Source organism: Poecilia reticulata, chromosome 1 (assembly GCF_904066995.2).
Source record: "Poecilia reticulata chromosome 1, P_reticulata-male-v2, whole genome shotgun sequence".
Taxonomy (NCBI): Eukaryota; Metazoa; Chordata; class Actinopteri; order Cyprinodontiformes; family Poeciliidae; genus Poecilia; species Poecilia reticulata.
Window position 1 is genome coordinate 24,522,530 of NC_088830.1, and position 23,352 is coordinate 24,545,881.

The 23,352-nt window shown below is 37.5% G+C and overlaps 1 protein-coding gene across 3 annotated transcripts; it reads right to left on the reverse strand.

The window, feature by feature from the left end:
• Positions 1 to 5,218: 5,218 nt before the first annotated feature.
• LOC103467963 (CD276 antigen homolog) lies at positions 5,219 to 22,642 on the reverse strand. Of its 3 annotated transcripts, none has more exons than XM_008414727.3 (9): positions 22,489 to 22,642; positions 14,267 to 14,337; positions 13,818 to 14,150; positions 11,843 to 12,145; positions 10,586 to 10,699; positions 8,900 to 8,935; positions 7,477 to 7,515; positions 7,334 to 7,381; positions 5,219 to 7,232 (listed from the first exon to the last, which is right to left on the reverse strand). In XM_008414727.3, the coding sequence occupies exons 2-8, from the start codon at positions 14,325 to 14,327 to the stop codon at positions 7,335 to 7,337; spliced, it is 933 nt and encodes a 310-aa protein (XP_008412949.2). In that variant the 5' UTR covers positions 14,328 to 14,337; positions 22,489 to 22,642; the 3' UTR covers positions 5,219 to 7,232; position 7,334. The 3 variants fall into 3 exon arrangements, with proteins under 3 accessions (XP_008412949.2, XP_017164116.2, XP_008412954.2); XM_017308627.2 differs by lacking the exon at positions 22,489 to 22,642 and adding an exon at positions 22,244 to 22,357; XM_008414732.3 differs by lacking the exon at positions 8,900 to 8,935.
• Between the last annotated feature and the right edge of the window lie 710 nt (positions 22,643 to 23,352).

The window sequence follows — 23,352 nt, forward strand, 5'->3', positions numbered from 1 at the left end:
ATTGATCTGATGCAGTCACCTGAGTGTGTGTCCTCAAATAGAAACCCTTTTCACCAATTGGCAGAAAAAACTAAACTACCGTGTTTTACGAATAGAAATGAAGTGGAATGTCTATAAGATTTGATTGGATTTACTTAATATGTATGTATTTAGACTGCATCTTTTTAGCTTTAGCTCTTTAAGATTAGATTTGTTGTGAATTTGCTCTGTTTACGTAAATCAAATTGAACAGACGTATGACATCAGATACATGAAACCACTCTTTAAAGGATAAAGTAGACACTACAGTTTGAGTGTGAACCACTGCAAGTTCGTTCTTGTTTGGCACAATAAAACAGTGGAATGTTGTATGGGATGGCACAAACCAGGGCAGAGGCAGGAGCAGGGTAGCCCATTGAAATAACAAAGTGATTAAAATGACTATTGTGAGTTATTTTTGGTTCAATATGCCTACTGTGCTAAAATGAAAAGCAAGATTTAACAAGTATATTGTGAAAATTCCATTTTCCATCAATCACCATTAGAAAATGTCGAAACTACAATTAGGTTTCGCTAATACTGAGAAGCGTCAGACATGAAAACCTGTACATAATGGGAGATGGGTGTGGCTTCATAGGGACAACTTCATTTCCTTCTGTGTTTTTGTTTATTCAGTTCTTTTTAGTAGGAGCACAATCAGTCTCTTTGGTCGGACTGTCCGGCATCTCGATCCGCCCTCGATATGTAGGAGTGAGATCATTTTCAATGCAAATCTTTGACCTTATCATTTTAAATGTGTGCTAACATCTCACTCCAGGTCTCAGATCACTCACACAAGTACACAAGTTTTTTTTTGATTTTTTTTTCCAAAAGGATTCTTTTTGCTCCTTTATTCGATAATGAATTGACAGAAACATGGGTTGTGAGAGTGGAGGAAGACATTTGGCAAAGATCAACAGGCCAGGACACATCGGCCGAGTAGAGTATTGATGCCTCTGTATATGGGTCACGCACTCCACCTCTACTCTTTTTATTAAGAATGTTTTGGCTCTATTGACCTTTATTTGACAATAGATGGACAAGAAAGCGGGTCATGACAGAGAGGGAATACATAAAGGTCAACATGGGTCAGGGCTCCACCCCTCTGCCCACATTAGTTCATATTTGTGATGGCTTGTAGCTCAGTCGAATAAATTGAAGATGTGTCAGAGAATTTCATGCATACTAGTGTAAAATGAGGCTTAGTTGTACAAAACATCAGTTTATGACTGATGGTTGTAATTAAATTTGACAATTAAAGAGACCAGTAGCACAAACATGTCTAGGATAACGAGCTTTGTCATAATTTCTACCTAAATATAATGGCAGTTCTGAACACAACAACTAAATCTGAAAGCTACAGACTGTACTTAAACATATTTTTTATCCTCTGAAATATGAATGTCCTCTGCTTTGCTGCAGGCAGGCTTTTCTACTCCTGATATTTTACTCTTACACTGCTTTGTTTGGCAAAGCTGTGTCTGTATTTCGCTCAAGACATGAAGAGATGAGAGCTGGTTTTAGCTCCCATTAGATGACAACGTTAGATAACATAGTAACACATAGTTACTATGTTACCTGGATAGGTGTTACCTTATCCAGGTAACACCCTAATGCAGGTAGAGCAGTAACAATGAAGAGACATGGGAGGATGTAAGCAGATAGAGGCACCACTAGGCAGAGTTGGAAAGCTCACATAAATTAGCATGAGGCAAAGAAAATACCCAGGTAAAGTGAAATATGATGATCCACCAATGCTAAACAGATAAGAAGGTGCATAACAATCTAGCTGCCAATAAGGCACAAGATTATGACTCTCTTCTTAACAGTGCGCGGTTCCCGCTCTTAAGTTGCTGCTGTATCATAGTTTTCATGTCTGGTGGAGAAATGAGAAGTCAGAAGATTCTGGAAGTTAAACCAAACTTAAAAAAGGAATCATTTCAACACCAGAAAGGGAAATAGAGCTGAAAACAGAAACGAGAGAACTAACTAAACAGAAGGCAAGGCAATAGGGAGAAACATCAAAACCATGCATCATTAAATTGTGCTTGTTTTCTGCAGGGACAGGAAATATTAAAAAAGGAGTGCTGCAATAACTGGATAACCAATAACATCCAATAACCTTGGATGCATCTGGAAATACAACCTGTGGCCATGGGAAAATAACACCAATCCTCAAATCCTGGATTTGAGGATCCCTGATCTAGATCTCCTACATCTTTCCATTTTCTCTTTATCAACTTCTTGCTAATGACTTTTTTTTTTTTTTCTTAATTTAGCTTGATAAACGATGGGTCCTCAAATCCAGTCCTGCAACTACTAGCAGGACTGGATTGGATAGCTGGTTCAACAGACCTGAATGACATTGCTGAATAACCTCTTTAGTATGTGTCCAAGTTCTTGAGGTTTAATGACCTGGTTATTTGACTCAGGTGTGTCAAAACGGAGACACATCAAAAAACTACAGGACACCAGTTAAAAGTTTAATTTGACAAATAAGCCTCATCAGAATACATTTCCTAATTGTTGAAAGTAGTTGTAGATTGTTGCCTGCTTCATGGGTGGGAAGTAACTCTATGCTATACAAAAAACTGCAACAATAGAAAGTTGTCATGTCCTTTTCCAAGTTTGCCTATGTTCATCCTGAACCTATTTCCATTTGAAACAATGGATGGTATCTTGAAATCTTGAACAAGTCCCTTTTCTCCTCTGCCAAAACTCTGAAACTGGGTTATGTTGACCAGTTCGGCAAAGAAAATGTCAAGAAAACATTCTTGACATTCTTTGAAGCTGAAGTGCACAAGGACCTTGATGCACACTGTCAAACATTTCAGCTGCATTTAGTTGTGTCCACTAATTTCTACTCTTTAAGTCAAATAAATTTAAAGAGTTTTAGATTTTGAACCTAAATGTGAGAGTTTGTGAAAGATAAGTTGTGTTAATGTTTTATTAATTTTATCAAAGCTCCAAGAGTTGAATCAACTAGAGTTTTTAGGTTAGCACTTAAAAAAACTGAAAGAAGAAAAAGACAGGAGTGGGAACTATTTCCCAGAATGCTTAGCGGCATGTTTCTGTATCCTGAGATGGAAGTGCGTTACATTGATCTGACTCTGGTGTTTTATTAAGGCAAATGTTTGTTTTAAAGCTGGAGGATAAAGTCCTGATCACACTGAATGTTTTAGAGCCAAATTCATTGTGATGTTTAATAAAATTCGTTATCAGATCAGAATTTTTGTTCATGCAATTTGAAACAAGAATTTAAATTATTCTAAAGTAAAATAAGTAGTTATTTTAACTTCATATTGTGAGTAAAATAATAGAGAATTGTGGCTCTTTAAGTGAGGAAAGTTTTGTTTCTTGCATATTGTGAAATAAATATTTGGTTTAAATTGCAGCATTAAGTTAAAACTCTCAATTCAAGATTAATGAACTTAAGAAACGATGTTTACACACCTCGTCTCTTGTTAAATCAACTTCATGAACTTTCATTTCTGTTAAAACCAAAATAATTTTCTTGTTGACTTAAACTGCAGTTTCAAGGCAGCAGGCGGACTTTCATTTTTAAGTTAAACCACCTTCAAATGTTTTACAGTGTACTTCAGGCCCTAAAATATTTCAAAATCAACCAGTTGTCAGGCACTAATGTTGACAGTCCAGCACTGATAGGCAATGAGTTCCCAAACGAAAGAAATGTTTCACAGTCTGGAGTTTGTTCAACGAAGAAAGCCAAAGAAATATCAATCAGATATGATTCATCAGGAATAGATATGTGTCACAGAAACACATATTTTAGAAGAAAGCAAGTGAAAGTAGTAGACAAATGTTTTAAAGCGAAACAAAAACTGTGCAAGTGTAGGAAATTCCTTAGCAGAAGTCAGGGATACTGGAGCAAATGTGACAGGAAACAAAACTCCTAACAAAGAAGGACCCATTTACACAAAGCAAAACCCTAAGGGAAACGAGAAACTCATGGCGGTAATTAGAAGAAGCTGAAAACCAAATTAAAACAGCCAGAGAAGAAACGAGTAAAAAAAAAAAATTATGAAAAGAACTAAGATTATTCTTACACTAGACAACTCATAAAGTACAGAACCATAAAACGTGACAACAGATTGTCCAACTGCAAACAGACCACGACCACAACAATGGCCTGTAGCAAGTACAGGCTTTGTATCACTTATACTACTGTACAAGTCAACTGGCCACTCAAAATAAACATAAACATACACCTTTATGTTTACAGTAAGATCAGTGCTTAAAAATGTAATAAAGCTAAAAAATACTTAACTTATTTCTATTTCAGTGTACTGCACACTTTTTAAAATTAAAACAGGGAAAAACATATTTTCTTTTTTGTTGTTTTTTATTACAATTGTTGATCAAGAAGGAATATTTGGCTGTTAAAAAGTGCTTCTCTCTGCACAAGCTCAAACATGTACTGTGGAAACAAAAAAAAAACGTTGAAGATTTAGCTTTCCTGTGAATGATTGAGATAATGTATTGCCTAATCAGAGATTCACGTCTGTGTTGAATTTCCTCTGCATGTCTTGCTTTTTCTCAGAAACGCAGGATTTTATGTCAGACAAGTTTTTTTTTTACTGGATAAGTTGTTGGTACAAAACCAAAATAATAAGTCAGCTGCCTGCCTCCTCAAATGCTGGTCAGGCACCATCTAGATTTTATACATGACAGGTTATGGTTTTATCCATTAAAATTTTTAAAAACTTTGCAGTGTTTGGAGCTAATAATAAATTTGGTTTTGCTGTAGGAAAAAAAAGTCTGTCCAGTCAGTGGTTTGGTCATTTAAAGTCTGAAAGCAGGTCATATCTTTATGCCTCAGTGACACACCGAAGCCGAGGTCTTCCTGATATGAGTGATGTAGCGTCTGGACAAACAAAAGGACCTTTTGGAAAACGGGTCACATAAGGACAGTGAGTTCCAAAAACAAGTTCATATACGGGTTTAGTCTTTCTGAAGCCACAAGGAGACAATGCGGCCCAGGACCCAAACAAGGTGTCCATGTGTAACATGTGAATGTAATATTATGTTTACGTTGGAAAACGTGATTTCATTGGTTTCGTCTCTCCAACCGGTCTCTAAATTTTGATTAACACCAATATCTAAATTTTGAGCCGACTCCACATTATGCTTGGTATCCTTTATTTGTGTGTCTGAAATCAAACCAATAAGACAAACTAAACAGTATCTAAGTTTTTATTTGCAAATAAAGCATTACACATAAAAAGCAGTGAGAGCTGTACAAGCATGGGACCCACATGCAGACCATTTCCATGAAAGAGAAAGTAAAGAAAGAAGAGAAACCAAAAGGATCATTCTGATTACAGGATAATATAGATGGCAACTCTGAGTCCCTGGTGAAAATTGGGAAAATCCAGGAACATACTTTAACCAAAAATAGCACAAACAGACATGTTTAAAGAAAAAAAAGGTCACATGTGAAAAGCACTTCTTCAACATAATAGTTAGATGAGACTTTTAGCATATCTGCTAGTACTCAATGAACTGAATACAAAGAGAACTGCATAAAACTTCCCAAAACCATCAAAGCACAAGAAATATAAAAATATATGTATTTTCATCAAAAGTTTTAATTTTACCTTAATCACACTCAAAACACTTTTACAGTAGATATTAAATCATGCGATGCAACAATGGTTAGAGCTTTGTGATCACAGATCTGGTGTATAAACAGGATAAAGTCATAAAAACACAATATAAAATCAACCCACATGATTAACAAGCCAAAAAAAAACTGAAACCTTGTTTCAAAAAATTGTTTTTTTTGTAGTTTTCATTAGAAAGTGTTAACAAAAGTATGTCTGAGGGCTGTTTTCATATCTAGACCTGCGGAACCTCCTGCATCCTGACTTTGACTATGAAAACATCTGTACAGTAAGTCAACACCGGTTCTGTATCCTCTTTATAGGATGTATCACAAAGAATGAAACCAAACCAATGATGGAGAAAAGATATCAAATTAATTAAAGGTTACATAAGTGCAGTTTCACATTCTTCTAATGCGCAAAAGACAATCCTTTTGGCTTTAGGGAAGAAGAGTTTTTTGTTTTTTTCTACAAAGATAATGGGCCATCATATGATATCTATTCAGGGGAAAGAAAAAGGATATGAAATCTGGTACTAAGCACAACATCACACAAAACAAAAGCGAAGCTTTCACCAAAGACTGACATGCACTTTACTTTGATTCAATAGTGATTTACTCCATAAAACTTTAACAAGCACATCAGTCATTTTCAAAGAATTGATACATTTTTTAAGGAACAGGAAAGAGTGTTGGCACAGTTTTATAGTTCACATGAAGCAGCAGCTGCAGACACAATGAATTTCACAGAAGAGAAATTATCTTTGGTTTACAAGTTACAATACCAGTTTTTGTCTAATAGTGCACGACTAATCTTTCTGAATGAAGTACTACCTCCCGTCGGAGAAAACTTTGCTGGACAGTTGGTTATAGAAACAACAAAAACTTGTTTCAATGTTTTCCATTTTTAAGAGAAATAAAATTACAAAATTGAAAGGACTGCTCATCTAAAAGCACACACACACACACCCACCCACACACACACGCACACCCCCATACACCCCCACACACACTCAACTGTCTGCATATGCAGAGCACTGTCAGTGTACAATGCACATACCCTAGTAGTTATACTCACAACTGCCCTCTGACCCGATTCAGTGCTTTCCTCATACCTCTTACATAATATCACAAAAGAGATGAAGGAAAACAAAGAAAATTCTGCTGAGCTGCCAAAGGCTATTGAATGTGGGCCAAACTCAGACGTGTCTGTCTTCTCATATTTCCCTGAACAGCCACCACATATCTGCTTGGGCCGAGTCCTCCTCTAATAACTATAATCCAGTATCCCATTTTGTGTTGTTTTCACATGTCTGGGCCTAAATTTGTACACACTTCCTTTCAGCTTCTTCTCCACTCAACTGGCCCATCTTGTTTTCAGACTTGATTTAATCTCTCTTTAACAATATTTCTGGTGCGTTCAGATTAATTGTGAATTTACTAGTGAATCACAGCACAAGTTATCCCTGGCTATGCACAGTTTTACATTGTAAAGAAAGTTGTATCATAAAGGTGGAGGTTAGCAAAGAAGGAAATGCTCATTTTGGAGCTTGGTAGAAAGTGAATACATAAATGCAGCTTGTTGGGTCTCCTGCAAAGAAAAAGAAGGAGATTTATGAAATTTACTAAAAAAAAAAAACTGTGTAGGAATAAACAGTATTCTCAGTTACAGTTTAAAAGTTGAAGTATTACCTTAGGCCATGCCGTCTTTGATTTCTTCACAGTAAGGAGGAGGTGGATCTGCAGACAGGCGTATTATTTAAATCCAGTGTAAATGTGTGAAATGATATAAACCAAATACATTCAATGGATTCTTTTAACATTGGCATGCTTACCAATTACTTGATCTGTATGGGGAACCATGTTATGTGTCCCTGAAAGAAAGTGTAAAATTTTGTAAGAATATGCAGCTGTAGAAAGTAGATGTGAACCCACAACCGCTTAAAGTTTAAGGCAAACAAGCACAAACAGATCCCCCAGCACCTGAAGCCTGAGCACAGAGAAAGAGTCCTTATGGAATATCATAGGTTAAAGGTTAAGCACTTACTAACTTACCTGTAAATAACTCTAAACCTCTGCTACCATTAGTAGCTACAGACATTCCTTCCTGTTTTTGTTTTTTTAAATCTGCATCTAAATTTGCACCAGTGGGGGGCAGCAACACCAATATGAAATAAATTAAACATCAAGAGAAGAAGAGTCTGAGACTCGATGGAATGAATGTCGACTCACTTCTACAAACAGCTGTACCTCTTTTTTAGGAAAAAGTAGGTGCTACGGTTTGAATGGGAGCTTTTTTGTTGCAAAAGAGCTCAATATATTTAAAAACAAGTCTGTTTTTAAATATATCTGCTTATTTAAAACAAAACAAATATGTCTTGTAAGTTTTAGGAGCTCAGATATCATGCAAGAGGAGGCAACAATTTTACGACGTAGATGCTAGTAACTGATTCACAAAATTATATTGAAACACTTTACAGTAAAGGGGCTGCAACCGTTTCTTCCACACTGCTGAAGTGTTCTTTAGAAAATTTTATTTAACTAATCTGTTATCACATCCAAGAACCTAAAACTCACAAAACACATTTTTGATCCCAACCTTTCGCTTGTATTGCACCAGACACTCCAGACATCGTATTGATTCATCCAAGCCACAAGCGCCTACATTTTCTCCTAAAAGGAGGCGCGGTTCTGTTCCCAGGTCATGTTTCACACAGAAAAATGGGTATTTATAAATAACTGCCCAATGCCAAAGCAAAACCAGAGTTAGCATAAACAATGTTAGCATAAACTGCATAAGTCTTAGCCACTAGCCATTAGCTTCAGCTGAGTGATCTGCTGAAAATAAAACTGTTACAGCTTTCAGCAGAATCTTACTTTAAAATTCCCAAACTATTAGTTTAAGTAAAGTAAAAAAAAGCTGGATTTAGTCCAAGGATAGAAGAGATTGCTGGTTAATGATGAACACATGATTCACGCAAAGTTCCCACATGCTGCAACAGGACTGGAATGTAAGCGTGATTTAACCTTGACTGGAAAAATCCAGAATCTTCACAATACTGTGTAACTAGATGAACCCTAACGACATGCAACATTTGTTGGCTCAACAGGTCTCAATGCAAATTAATTTAAAGAGCTGACAGAAGTATCAGAAATAAGTACAGAAACGACCTCCATCTTTAACTTGGTGTTAACCATTTATGCCCATTTGGAAAAGAATAGCAAGAGCTGTAACAGTTTGTCCAAAGATGGACGTACCCATAAGAGGAGCGGTTGAGGACCTCCGGTTTTTTTCTGTTAGACATTTGGAAAAAGGCAAAATATGACAGAGGGTATACACTCAGTGCAAAATCTATCTACCATTTTGATAACTTTAGCCAACCTTTAACAACAAAAACACAAATCAAGAAAAGTTTCTGGCCCTCAAGCTGCTTCATACTGTGTGACAATAGGAGGTACTTTCCTAACCTGAATGGTCACTTTTCAGTTGTTATGCAAGTCTTTCCTGCAATCAACTTTTCCTCATAGTTCTTTTATTATTTGTGAGAAGGAAGTGATGAAATATGACCCCCTGCTGAGCACATCGGCTTTCAAGAGTGCAATAAAAATTAACAGCAATTGTGTCAGGCCCAGTAACTTGTAACCTCTTTGACTCTGAGCTCTGATTGTCTATTTTAACAGACTCCTGTTAAATAAGTTGGCACAAGAAAATAAGGCGGCCAGAAATAACCTCTGGTCTTGTCTTTTAAACCCCTACCAATGTCATATTATTATTATATGTAAAAATAGCCAGGGCTGCACAGTGGTGCAGTTGGTAGAGCTGTTGCCTTGCAGCAAGAAGGTTCTGGGTTCGATTCCCGGCCCGGTGTATTTTTGCATGGAGTTTGCATGTTCTCCCTGTGCATGCGTGGGTTTTCTCCGGGTACTCCGGTTTCCTCCCACAGTCCAAAATCATGACTGTCAGGTTAATTGGTCCGTCTAAATTGCCCCTAGGTGTGAGTGTGTGTGTGCATGGTTGTTTGTCCTGTGTGTCTCTGTGTTGCCCTGCGACAGTCTGGCGACCTGTCCAGGGTGACCCCCGCCTCTCGCCCGGAACGTTAGCTGGAGATGGGCACCAGCAACTCCCGACCCCACTAAGGGACAAGGGTGTCAAGAAAATGGATGGTAAACATTGCCAGTTGTATTAAGATAGTGAGTACAAGGTGTATGGTAAACATAAGTTAAAACTGTGACAACGAATACCCACAAATATGTTTCAATAAGTATAAAAGAGTTCCAGTACGTTCTGTTCCAAATAACTCATAGGTGAATTGGCAATGCTGTTTCAACTGAACAGACTTCAAAGAAACTCAACTAAATTAATTGCTACAGTTGTCAGATGACATTCTGAGCTTTGTCTCTTAGATCTACTTAACCCAACATCTGTGGGAGTATTGATGAAACTTTAGCAGTTATGGAAAAAAGGAGATTTGTAAGGCGTTCAGCTGTAAAGACTGTAAACGGTGTGTAAAAACTAAACCTTAATAATACATATATTTCATATTTATATGTACAATACATATAAATATTTTAGATATGTGTTATTTTATCTTTAAATGAAGCCAGACATGTTATGATTTTTGGCGGTGTACAAAATCCAACAATCATCTACTACTGAAGTTTTCTATTCCCCTTTCCTGATTTAAGGTTCAGTGGAAATGGTGGTTTTTATTCACAATAATCAGACAGGAGACAGACACAGACAAACTGGGGGAAAACATGCAGGAAAGGACCCAAGTTGAGGACTCGAACCCCAAATTAACAGCCTCCATATATGAGGTACCCATCCCACCAATACCCCACACACTGCCCCAAAATCAGGACTGTAAAAGTCTCAGCTGAGCTTCTTTAGATATCATTTATCTTTATTTCAAACCTCAATCCAAATATCAGACATATACTCACTTTGGGAACGTCTTCTGCAGATTAACAGTGCAAACAGCAACCCCACAATCAGCGACCCGACGACCAAGACTGGAGCAATTATTGCTGAGAGTGGCTTCTTGTACGGTTCCTTTTCTGAAAGGAGCAGTAAAGCATTGTTGATTTCAAATGCTGAATTATGACATAAAAGGTTTCAAGTACACGTTAAAATAAGGTTTAACATGTTTAAGGTGCTTCACCCCAAAGAAATAAAGATGAAGGGTAGCTAACAGACGCATTACTGCTGATTCAGACAGTTGAACAACAGATACCAAGTTGTGTGGCAGCTGTACAATTTAGATAGCATCTATATTTAGAAAAGCTTTCCCATTAGGAAGAGATAGAACAGTTTTACCATAAAGTGTTACCCTGTCTCATCTAGCATGCGCTGTCTTGCCTCACCTTTATGGCAAATGTTTGTAGTTTGGATTGGCAGATGCGTCTGATCAGGACATGTATCAGCATGTTTGTTTACTTATTTGTGTCTAAAGAGACAAGCAATCATACGGACAAAAAGAAACCATCTTAAGGCTCTAAAGAGAAACTAATTCAGCTCCATTTTTAGTCGTTTTGTTTTGTTGAACTTCTGGTTTTGCAGTTGAACATTTACAGGACTGTTTTTGGATGATCTACAACTCCTTTACAGTTGTGTTTTCTGTTGGAAGGTTAAACTTTGCCTCAACCTCCCACGGGGCAAAGATAAAGTCCTGGATTGAGCAATCTTTAACCAAAATGTGTTTGCTACAGCTCTTCCTGAGACTCTAGGTCAGTGGTCCCCAAACTACGGTCCGCGGGCCAGATCCAGCCCGCCGCCACATTTGGTCCGGCCCTCTGAACAATACCAGAGAGCATTCAGATTTTTTTTCATATATTGTATTTTTCGGTTTATATGTGGATTTTTCTTCAACCACCAGGGGACTCTTTAGCAGGAAGTGTGTCCTGTAAACTGTGGGGGTTTTGTTTTGCATTTGCTGCCATCTGTTGGTCTTTTAGGGAACTGCTTGACTTTTATGTTATTTAATGAGTACGGTTATTTGCTAGCGGTAGAGCAGATGAACACGTGTTTGTTATGAACGCCGCACTCCAGGTCGAGTTCTTAGAAGTAATGCCTGTAAGAAGCAGCTTATACTTCAAAACGAGCCTTTATGTTAACATATGAGAAATTCATATGTTAAAGTTACTTTGCTTGAAACCCCCCCTCCAACAATTTGGAGTACCTGGAGTCTCAGCAAAACACACCTGTCGATTGTAGTATTATTGGAACTGAGTCCTCTTTGCCGCCGCTGGCATTGTAGACCATGCAGGTGTACTCGTCAGAGGTGGATAATTTCATCAAAGGCAGCTCGCTGGTGAGTTCAAGCAGACCATCCTCCATCTTGCTCACTCTTAGCTCTGCACTTTTCGTCCACTCCGTTTTGTTTTCATCAAACCATCGCAGTTCACCTTTTGGGTAGCCACCAGTAGCTTTACAAATCAGAGACTTGTGTGCATTTGGCACGACTTTCTCATCGATGCTGTATAAAGATGGGGCTTCATATTTGGCTGCAAAAGCAAAATAAAACCCAAAAATGACATTGAACACTGATAGCCCAGTCAAATAGAATTCGACAAGTAAACAGAGCTTTAAAATTCTAACACAAAATTTAGTCAAAAAAATGAAGACACAGCAAAACAGTTTAACTAGAGAGCCAAACAACTGAAGAAAATTATTCAAAAATAACTAATGATATACAAAAGTACAGGTATATCTAAAAAAAAATCTGAATTTTGTAAAAAAAAAAAAAACAATTCAAAATATTTTGTCATTAATTTCAGAAAGTAAATCTCATGTAGATTAATAACACAAAGAGCTAACTTTTTGAAAGCCTTTCGCACTTGCACATTTGATTATTTTGGCTTACAGAAAATGAAACAAAAAATTTTGTGGATCAGAAAATTTGAATATTGTATAATATAAAAAAATCCAGGTTTCTGAAAAGAATGTTTATTTCTATGCATTGGTTGGGCCTCCTTTTGCATGAACTACTGCGTCATGGTATGGAAAAGATTGGCTTGTGGCATTGTGTAGGTGTAAGGTAAGCCAAACAATGCAGCTCACTTGACTACACCCACTGGTTCTCCACAGGGTTCAGGTCAGGCCAGATTTTGGGCTAATCAAGACAGTAACACATAGCCATTAAAACAGCTTCTGGTACCTTTAGCAGAGTGGACAGGTACCAGGTTCTGCTGGAAAATAATATTAGCATCTCCATAAAACTGTCCTGTAAGTAGAAGGATGAAGTGCTCTATAATAACTCAATAGATTTTTGTGCTGACTGAGCTTCAGTCAACACAGCTGGTGTTGGTCCATCTGCTGGTGGACCAACACCAGCTAATGGGATGGCAAACCAAACCATCACTGAATATGGAAACTTTACACTAGACTTCAATAACTGTGAATTCTTTACCTCTCCACTTGTTCTAAAAACTCTGGGAACTTGATTTCCAAATGAAATGGTACATTTATTTCTGTCTGAAAAGAGGACTTTAGACCATTTTCTTCTTCTTAGCCCAGATTAGACGTTTCTAATGCCGCATCTTGTGTCTTTGGTTCAGGAGTGGCCTAACACAAGAAATGCCACATTTGTAGCCAATTTGGAGGATTTCTCTATGCTAGTTGAGCTGGATGTGCTGACTCCAGCCTTAATCCGCTTCCCCAAATTTGTGAATGGATATTCTCTTATGGCTGTGGTTATCTCTGGTTCACTGTTTCCAAACACATTTTTACTTCCACTTAACTTTTGGTAACCAGGAATATGCTTAACTAAGGAACTCTGAAAAACAACAGCAGCTGAGTGGAGGGTGTCATTAACTTTCCTCTGGACGTTTGTCCAGTCAGCAGTACTCCCCATGACAGAGTACTGACCCAAAGTGGGAAAACATTTAAAGGCTTAGGAAGCCTTTGTGGATGTTTTGAGCTATTTTCCTGATTAGGGTTTGCTCTAAAGGTTTCAAACATTGAACTTTCTCCAAATATAACATTTTTTTGAGACACTACATTTTGGCCTTTTGCTATCTGTAAAACATAATTATCAAAATTACAACCCATAAAGGCTTGAAATATTTCACTCTGTAATTAATCTATATAAAGTATGAGATTCAGTATCCCAACAATATTCAGATTTTTTAAAAATACCTGGATTTGCTTCTTAAAACAGTAATCTGTTATTGTCACCTGTCACTTTGAGGTTTGTTGTTGTTTTGGCGATACCACTGTCTGTCGTCACTTGGCATGTATAGACTCCCTCGTCTTTCACTTGAGTGTTGGTGATGACCAAAGATACGGTCCTGTCGTTCAAGGTAACCTTGTAGCCGGGCTGGAATTTATTTCCTTTGCCATCTCTCTTATCAAGAACTGACATGAACTGATCATCTCCTTGCTTTTTCCAGACAACCAGAGTGATCGTTAAATCGGGTATTTCTTGAGTGGTTTCAACCTGACAGGTCAGCATAGACTGACGGTTAACCTGACCAGTGATTGTTTTATCACATACCACCTCGATGAAGGCTGCAGACAGAAAAAAGCAAAAATGAAACAGAAAGTTAAATTAATCATCTGAAGCATTTCTGAAGCATTTTTAAATCTATGTTAAACAAATTAATGTTTTATTTGCTTAAACTTACATTTTGCATGTCCTAAACAGAAGCAAATGACCAAAAAGAAGAGGGGAGCACGGGAGGCCATGTCTTTTTACCTGAAATGAAATAACCAAATCAATTAAGTCCATTGTTAAAGATTAATGAAGCTGAGAATTGAATGTGCAAAGGGTGTGAAAAGGCACCTGTCAGACATATGTTGACCTCACCACATAAAGGACACGAAGATAAGATTAGGACTAAAATAAATCTATGGCTCATGTCTACGGATTGTAAAAATTTGTGACTGAGGAAAGTAACGAAACTGACCAACTCAGGAGACGCTACGCCAAGATGTTCAGAAATACGGTTTCAAAACCACGAAAGTTTCCACTTGAGCTATTTATCTTACTGAAGTGAAGGAATGGCTAGCGTATTTTCAGGTTTTATGAGGCAAAGTAAAATAGTATTTCTCATCTCCAAACTGTTGCTGTGCACCGCTGGACAGCATACAGAAAGACTGCTACCATATTTTTGTCTCGCTTACAAGAAAAAGAGAAATGGACTTGATTCACCAAAGCTAGGAAAAGAGCTCATCACCCTAAGTTGATACCCTGACTTCCTGTAGCTCAGATAAACTTCAAAATAATTTTGTTTGTTTCTAAATCACTGAATGGTTTAGCACCAAAACACACTAAAGGCCTGTTGTTTTTGTTATATCAACCTACCAGACCTCTCAGGTCCTCTGGTTGAAGTCTACTCTGCACCCCAGAACCAGAATCAAACATGGAGCAGCAGTCTTCAGTTTTTATGAAACAAACTTCCAGAAAAATGCTGAATGCTTGTTTAGAACAACCTTTGATTAACAAGTGGAACAGAGATGTATTCCAATCTGATGACAACTTTTCATTATCTCTCTTTTTTTCTGTCACTGTAATGTAACAATTATTTTTTGTTACCATGTAGCACACTTTGACTTGTCGTCTTGCTGAAATGTGCGATACAAATAAACTTGACTTGATTTATAGCAGGGCCACCCCTCACTCTTTTTGAGGTAACTACAGTTGGTAAACTATAAGTGGAATATAGGTTGGCAGGTAGCCCAGCATATTAACATACAGATATCACTTCTTTACACTCAGTTAAGTGTTATGACAACTAAAACTGCTATACTATTTTGCTGCTGAAGGATTAATTGTTGACTTGCCCTTTTCAAATAACAGCAACGAGGTCGTGTTACACATTTATTTACACTTTCCATTGTTGGGAATCATAATTTCCATGAATGTTTAAGTAATTATTAACCGTTATAATTAATAATTTATTATTGATGAATTATTATTAACGCTAGAGTGTCTTTAGTTAAACTTGTCAGTTTCTCGTGAAGGAGTGAATTCAGACTACCGGCAGGAGAAACTCTTCACGCAACAAGGAATGATCACTGCCACGCTTATTTCAAATTAAGTCTGAGAATTTATTGACAAAATAGTCCAACTTTAAAGCTGAACTATCCCGTAATTAACTTACTTCACTTGCAGTGTTACTACTGATGGAAAAGACAACAAGAAATTGCTTATATGGAATGATAAAGTGGAGATGAAATCAGATTAGTGAACAAACTATGACCAAATGAAATGGAATACTGACAAATAACTTCAAAACTAATTATAACTAATTTAAACAAGAAATAAAAGAAAAAGGGAAAACATCTGTAGAAAGCACACTACAAGTAATCAGTGTGTTCCCCTGCAGAGAGAGAGAGACGAGGTATAGGATACTAAAGGCAGGCCAAGGCTCTCCTAATTACCAACCCGACACTATGAAACAAAGAGCCATAAAACTCGACCATGTTCCCAGGCCTAATGGAAAATTAGACCAAGGATTGTGGCTTTGGCACTGCATGAGAATGTAGTAAAAAATAATTAAACGTATCACAGCATATGATCAGCAAAAACAGTCACAAAGATAATAACAATCACACCACACATCAACACACTTCAGCAAGAGGCATTGACAACATGTGAAAAAAACGAGACAATATTTTTTTAGCCCAAATATTTTTGTGAGTTGCTTAGATTCACTCAGATTCAAAACGTCTGGTTATGGATCCAGGAGAAGGTTCAACCAATGGAACAGTCGGCTTGTGCAGAGGTTCCAGAACTTTAGAGTGCCAGACACACAAGTAGCTATTCTTTAAATATTCTCTTAAAAAGTTTTAAAAGTCCTTTCTCCATCCAACAGACCAGGAGGAGAACAATTCACGCGGATGTCTCTGTCGGACGCTAATCTCCACAGGCAAGGTTTTAGGACTTAGGTTTTGGTTTATGATGAAGTCAGTTCTTATCTGATCAACTCAGAGGTTATTGCAAGGCGTAGCGATTTGGAAGTGTCTCCACAACAAGCAATGATTAGGGATGCGATCTGATTGGTTCGTCTAGGTCAATAAAATCCCAACAACATTTTGGTGTGAATGATACAATCATATTTTTAACAAGGTCACCAAACCATGAGAGTTTCATACTCGCCCAACCTTTCATGAGAACGATAAATCTTAAAACGGAAAGGAAAAAAAAATAACTGGAAAAATTCTTCTTAAGATTTTAGACAAGATTACAGTGTTTTTGATAACATGACAGATTTAACTAACCTCAAAGAGGGAAAAACAAACCTCTCAGTATGTACAAAGAAACATCATGACTTGCGACATATTAAGTGAAATCTGTAATTGTTAAAAAAGTGTTCCAGATATGTTTCTTTGAGACCTCACATAGGTAAATCTATTATCAAAACTCAGATCTGTACTTTGTCACCGAGTTATGACTATCAACAAAGGCGACTCCAGATGACAGACATTTCCCACCACTGAACGAAATAAACCAAAAACTTTTGAGATTTGCTTCCCGATTTCCATGAAGGAACTTGTTTGAATCGTGGCAATGGTACCTTTTATCTCTCATAAAGAGTTACTGGACCAATGTGAAGCAAAGGAACATTTTTTTTTTCTTTTATACCAACATGAGTCTTTTGTGAAGGGTTTAATTTTCTCAAAAGCAAGGACAAATCCTGCCCTCCAAATGTCTTCCAACAAGCATCGACAGGCCAAGCCCTTCTTCAGTTCTTTGTTTTCACAGTTGTTTTTCTCAAACATCTCTTTATCACACATACCAAGGCGCCCTTGATATCCATCAATTCATGGACCGCATATTTTTTTGTCAAACCATGAGTTGAAGGAATGGGTTGTCATAAGATGGAGGAGAGAGATGTCTGTAACCAAATTAGAAGATGCGCCTGACTTTTATTGTTGTTTACTGATATAAAATTATAGGACTCAGCTGGTTCTTTATCACCATGCACTTTGGTGACTGTAATTCAATGATCCTGACAGAAACAAACAGAAAATATGACTCTCGGGTCAAGTGTTTACAGAACTAAGTATCAGATAGCTTGATGAAGCTAACTCTATAGGAGTTCCACACAGCTAAATACATCTGATGAAGACTATGGACCTTACCACAGGGGCCGCGTTTCATTGGCTAATGCCCATTTTACGTCACAGCGCAGCTACCACGTGCGTGACCGTCTCACATTAGCTACAGTATGCTAATGTACATTGTGGACTAGCAGACCGGCAGAAAGATTTTGCGTCAGGACTCGAAAAAGAATGGTTCTCCACTGTCAGTGGGGTATCTGCACAGGCGATGTCAGGTATCCTGATCGTATTTGTGGAACTAAAATTCACAGATTTCCAAAATCTGAAACGGAATGGCTTGCTTGGATCAAAGCTTGTGCACGACTGCATTTGCAGCTCAACCGTTGTAGGATCAATAAGAACAAAGGAGTGTCTGCTGGTGTAAGTATTATTGCTTTGCTTTCTTTGTGTTTAGTGAATGAAAAAAAAGAAAGTCAATAATAAAAACATCCATTATGAAAACCTTTTAGCCAAGTACAGCATAATGGCAGTACTGATACAACTTCTACATCCTGAAGCCTGTCTGTTACAGTCTTACGTTAGCTGAACAGATCAATATGCAATGTGTACCGTATCTGACATACATTAAAGATTTTATTTTACCTGAAAAGGCTTTTTACTAAACTGTAATCATGTTAGCCACGCTAATCATGTTAGCCTCCGAGTACCGTATATCAGGCATAGGCACATAAGAACATTTGCCAACAGAAATCACCCTCAAAACCATGAATGCCCGACTTACCCAGCCTTGCATAAACAATAGGCATCAGTGATCTTGTCCACAGCTATGTTTATGCTGAGGGTCTGAGGATCTGCTGTGCTCCTCATCGACCAATTGCATTTAGCTGTGACGCGCACAATCTTGGAGGCATCGCGTGGCTCAAAAACCTCGATGTCGTCCAAAAAAGATGACATGAACTTGTTGGTTCCCCAGTCCATTGTCGTGGATGATATTTTTTGAAAATCCGGCAGAAATGCTACACTAATCGACTCAGAAATACTCTGCACAGAGTCAGTCGAAATGAAATTGCACATAGAAACTAAGCACAGTGAGGCTTTGTTTGTGAGACATGAAGTCACGTGAGACTTTTGAGGGGCGTTTCTGGGTGGAACTTGGTAAGGCCCATTGAAGAAACAGTTCAGGGTTTATGAAGTAAGGTGAGAAGTAGTTATCTTAGCTGCATTAAAAATCTCTTAATGCCTTAATTTTGTTTAAACTCACATAAGCTGGAGATTGAAGCTAACGGCTAGTCTAATTGGGGCCATGACCTAATTGGACTTCCATCGTCTTAAAATCGCAATTTGAAAAAAGGTGTGAGTAGTTTGGCTAAACAATATTTTATGAGCCTTTAAACCACTGTCACAACAGTAGCTACACTAGAAATGCAGCTATCAGTTTATATTCCTGTGTGAAACGTGCTGAGAACAGAACATGCAAAGTATTTCCAGTCAGAGGAACTTTGACATGTGGAATAAAAAAATATCAATACTTGTAAATAGCACTCCCTTATAGCGCTGAATAAGATTTTATACTCTTATTGCAAACCGTGACCTGGAAAGCTACATGTTCAGTTCTCTGTAAGTGTTTCACACAGGAAAATTATTGGCAGTGCACCGTCTTCTTCCTTCATGCCCTTTGCAAATAATTATAAGCTTCTCTGTAAAAAAACCAAAAAAACAGTTTTATCACACAGTGTCAGCATTAACAGCAGTGATGTTTTTAAACTGGAGTGGTTCCAATAAGGTAGAAGTCCACTTGGTCTGTCTCAGATTAGACTCAGCGACTGAGATTAAACTAATCTCAGTCGCTGAGATTAGTTTAATCTCAGAACGAAGACTGAACGAAGATACCACTAGACTCATGATGAAATTCTTATGAAGTCCTAACATAAACTTCACACCAGAAACACAAAACTTCCTACTTCCCCTAAAAATATAGCTTTCTGAAAATAAAGGATGTAAATAAAGAGGATGTTTCTCCAGAAACATCTTCATTGATTACATCATTCTTCACCAGAAAGAACTCCTGGATGTTTATTTTTATATTAAAAAAGAATTTTCTCTGTCAAACAAAAAGAAAAGAAGTTCCAGAACTAGGTCAAATTTGCAGTACCTCACTGAGAAATGCAGTCAGGCAGGATTCGGACCTCACAGTGTCCCGTCAGTTTGAAACTCAGATTCAACAGAAAATATGCTTTGACAAAAGATTCATACAGTAAATAACCTTCCCTATCAAGTTCTGTATGAACCGGTCTGACCAGCTTTGCATAAACAAGGTCATTTTATCTTACAAGTTCATCTGTTAGTACAGTCATTCTGAAAGAGAAAGTTCTCTTGAATTTTTCCATCCTCACGAGTTTAATTAAACGGGTTGTGTAGGTGGGGAGGAATTTTTTTTAATTATTTCTACTGGCTGGATTTGACCTGGTAGCTCATTTCTGTGCATGCAGATTTACATTTTAACATGTCAACATCACACAATTCAATTTAAACGTCCGAAAAGATCACAGCTACATAGAAAAACAGTCAGCATCACAAACTGTAGATCTTGTCGTAAAGGCAGGACAGAAACGACACAATAAAGGAGGGAATGTCAGCATTTCAGCAACTAGAGCCAACTCAGCCTTTTTGCTCTTAATGAGAACCATTCAAATAAAGCACCCTCTTGTCCTCACATTTCAGTGGTGAAATGTTTCTGTTTAGCATTATATGCCAATGTCCCACCAGCACAAATGGAGCAGACAGCCCCGTACGTGCAAGCAAAAGTATTCACAAGCGTATTGTAATTCTTCAGAGGCCAGAGTTTGAGGACGCTCCAACTTGACTGCCAAGTTAAGAGGTCAAGAATGAGTAGCCTCTTTTATAAGGAGTGATATTTGAATGAGGAAAACTCCAGACGCTGCAGCTGTGTACACGGGACATGTCAAGATTGGAGCTTTCTCTTGAGACCGTACATCTGCACAATCCTCATTGTCATCTGATTTCTTTCACACATCCGGCATGATCAGGAGGTCGTTCACACCATGGAGTTTGGAAAAACAAATGATCTCACTGCAGCACAAGGAATGGCTATACTTTTAACACTGGGAGTCCTACCTACTAGAACATGTTTCATATAGTATCTTTAATATAAGAGAAATGGTGGCCAAATTGCATCCTCAACCCTTCAGTTTTTGTCACCTAATTATTACATGACTATCGGAGGAGAGATGTATTGCACCCTGCAGAGGATGTCAGTCTATAACAGGCGACTGTTTTGGCACTGAGGGACGAAACCTTTTTACACAAAGAACCAGAAGCATCTAGAAACAGTGCAAAATGATTTTTACATGGGCAGATGAAACTGGAAAACAAACAAAACAGAAGTTTGCCTTATTATTATTAACAGATCTAAATTGGAAATGCAGCCAAAAAGTCATATAAGCTTTAATCTAATTTAATTCTCAACACTTTTATATGATTTAAATAATCCTTAGGCATTAAAAATTTTAATATTTTCTCCCATTCAGGTAGAAAACATGTAGCTAGACTGAAATATATATGTCACCAATTAGAAGTTATGCAGTATGTCCCTATTTGACTTATCTGATTATCATTCATAGACCCTTTCTATTAGACAGCAATGAACTTCAAGTAATCAAACTGTAGCTCACAAAATTGAACAAATCAGAAAAATATTTCTTTATTTAAAAATAAAAACTGTAACAAATCATTGCTATCAAAATGTAGGACCCCTTGTATTTCAGTCCATCTGCTTAAAAACTTGCTCTGGAGCAACAAACTGATAGCCACAGAACCTGGGACGCCACCTGCAGGCGGGTGTAGATACCTGGTCGACCTGCAGGTAGCACTTTGTGACGCACTAACAAAGTTGCTTTTATGTACGTATATCAACAACAAATAGAGTGTTGTACATGTAAAGTAATTTTTTTTCCCAGGATGGAAAAATGTTTCTAAAGTTAGCTTTCAATTCCACAACATGGAACAGAGATCAGATAATAGTATCCAACAAAACATTTGCCTTTTTTTCTATATTGCGTTTATGCTAATGACAAATTTGTAATCTAAATGCTGTAAATGCTCTAGAAAGGTGAACTATAACTAAAAAGAGTAAAATTGATTTTTTTTTTGTTTATTAAAATTTTAATTGAAACCTACATTTTACTGTAAAATAAGTGGTATGCGCAAAGATAAGATGTATTTATTCAACCTGTATCATCATTTTGCTTTTTTTTTTTTTTTTTTGGCATTTAATGGCTGACAAGAATAAAGTTTCCGCATTTCAAACGACACAGCTCTAACCAGCAGTTGATGCAAAGCATTCAACATTTGAATGCAACATTTGAATACATTTAAAATTGAGAATAGGAGCTCCTTTGTTCAATAAAAATGTGCACAAGCTTATAAATGACGCCTTTAGACAAGTGACCGACTTAAAATCTAGTCACTATATATCAAAAGAAAAACCGAAACGGAGTTTTCGGTCGACAGACTGATTTTTTTTTTGTTTGTTTGTTTGTTTTAAACCAGAATAAAAAGCGAATGTAAAAACGTACGGCTTGTGTAGGGCTTCGGTGACACGAAGTCAAGAGTTTCACTCTCAAGCTCTAAATAAAATCCCCGACGGTTAAAGACTCGGACTGCACTTAACAACACGTTGTTTACGGCGGCTTTTCTTTCCCTCGACACTTCAGCCACCTCACACGGTGTGTCTCAGCGTGGAGTCAAATGTATGGACCGTATAACACATATCACAGCGGTGTATCATTCAAAAATAATATATATAATCTAATAAACTTACCACAAGCTCCTCTGCCAACCCGTGAGTTCTACATGAATGGTAATGACACGGCAGCTGCAGCTCGTAGCCTATGTTGTTCTTAGTTTCACTTTCAGTATGAGTAAATTCAAAATGGGGCATTGGCTTGTCTCCAGCCCATCCCATAATAAAACACAGCAGATGGAAAATATTTGCTTGAAGATATGTTTACATAAACAGGGCTGTCCACACTGGCGTCACCACCAGATGCTGTCAGGGGAGTGGGGGGCAGTGACCACCTCCATCAATGTATCTGGACAGACTAAAGGGACTTATTATGCTTCTTTAAAAAAGTTGGGATAGGTTTGTGAGCTATAAAAAAAATTTGTTCATTACATTTTTTGCAACAAATCACTCAAATAATGAGATTTGACTTTGCTCAATTGTTTCTTGAACTCCTTTCAGAATGAGCCGTTTCAGATAAAGCTTCATGTCACTTTATAATACATTTCCAAATGAGCTCCCTTACTCAACATTTACATTCACACTTTTTCTTATACACTTGCACTTTATACATGGGAAAATGGCTGCAAACTGATGCACAATTGTACAGCTCTCAGACCCAGACGAAGAAACAAAAGAATGCAGTTTCTGAATGGTAAGCCAAGAACAAAACACTTGTGTTTTCCAGCAGTCATTGTACAGTGCAGTAAAACCAGCAGATCAAAGTGATGGTGCGCCGCTTGGGTTGCAAGGAGAGGAACTGGGCTTAGATGGCATTACTTACATAAAGAATAATTCTTACATAAAGAATTAATAATCAAGAGATTATTAAGTCAACTTATCATCAACTAAGTCAACTTAATACCAGAAAACAGCTGGGTGTTTTTTTTTGTGTGTGGAAAA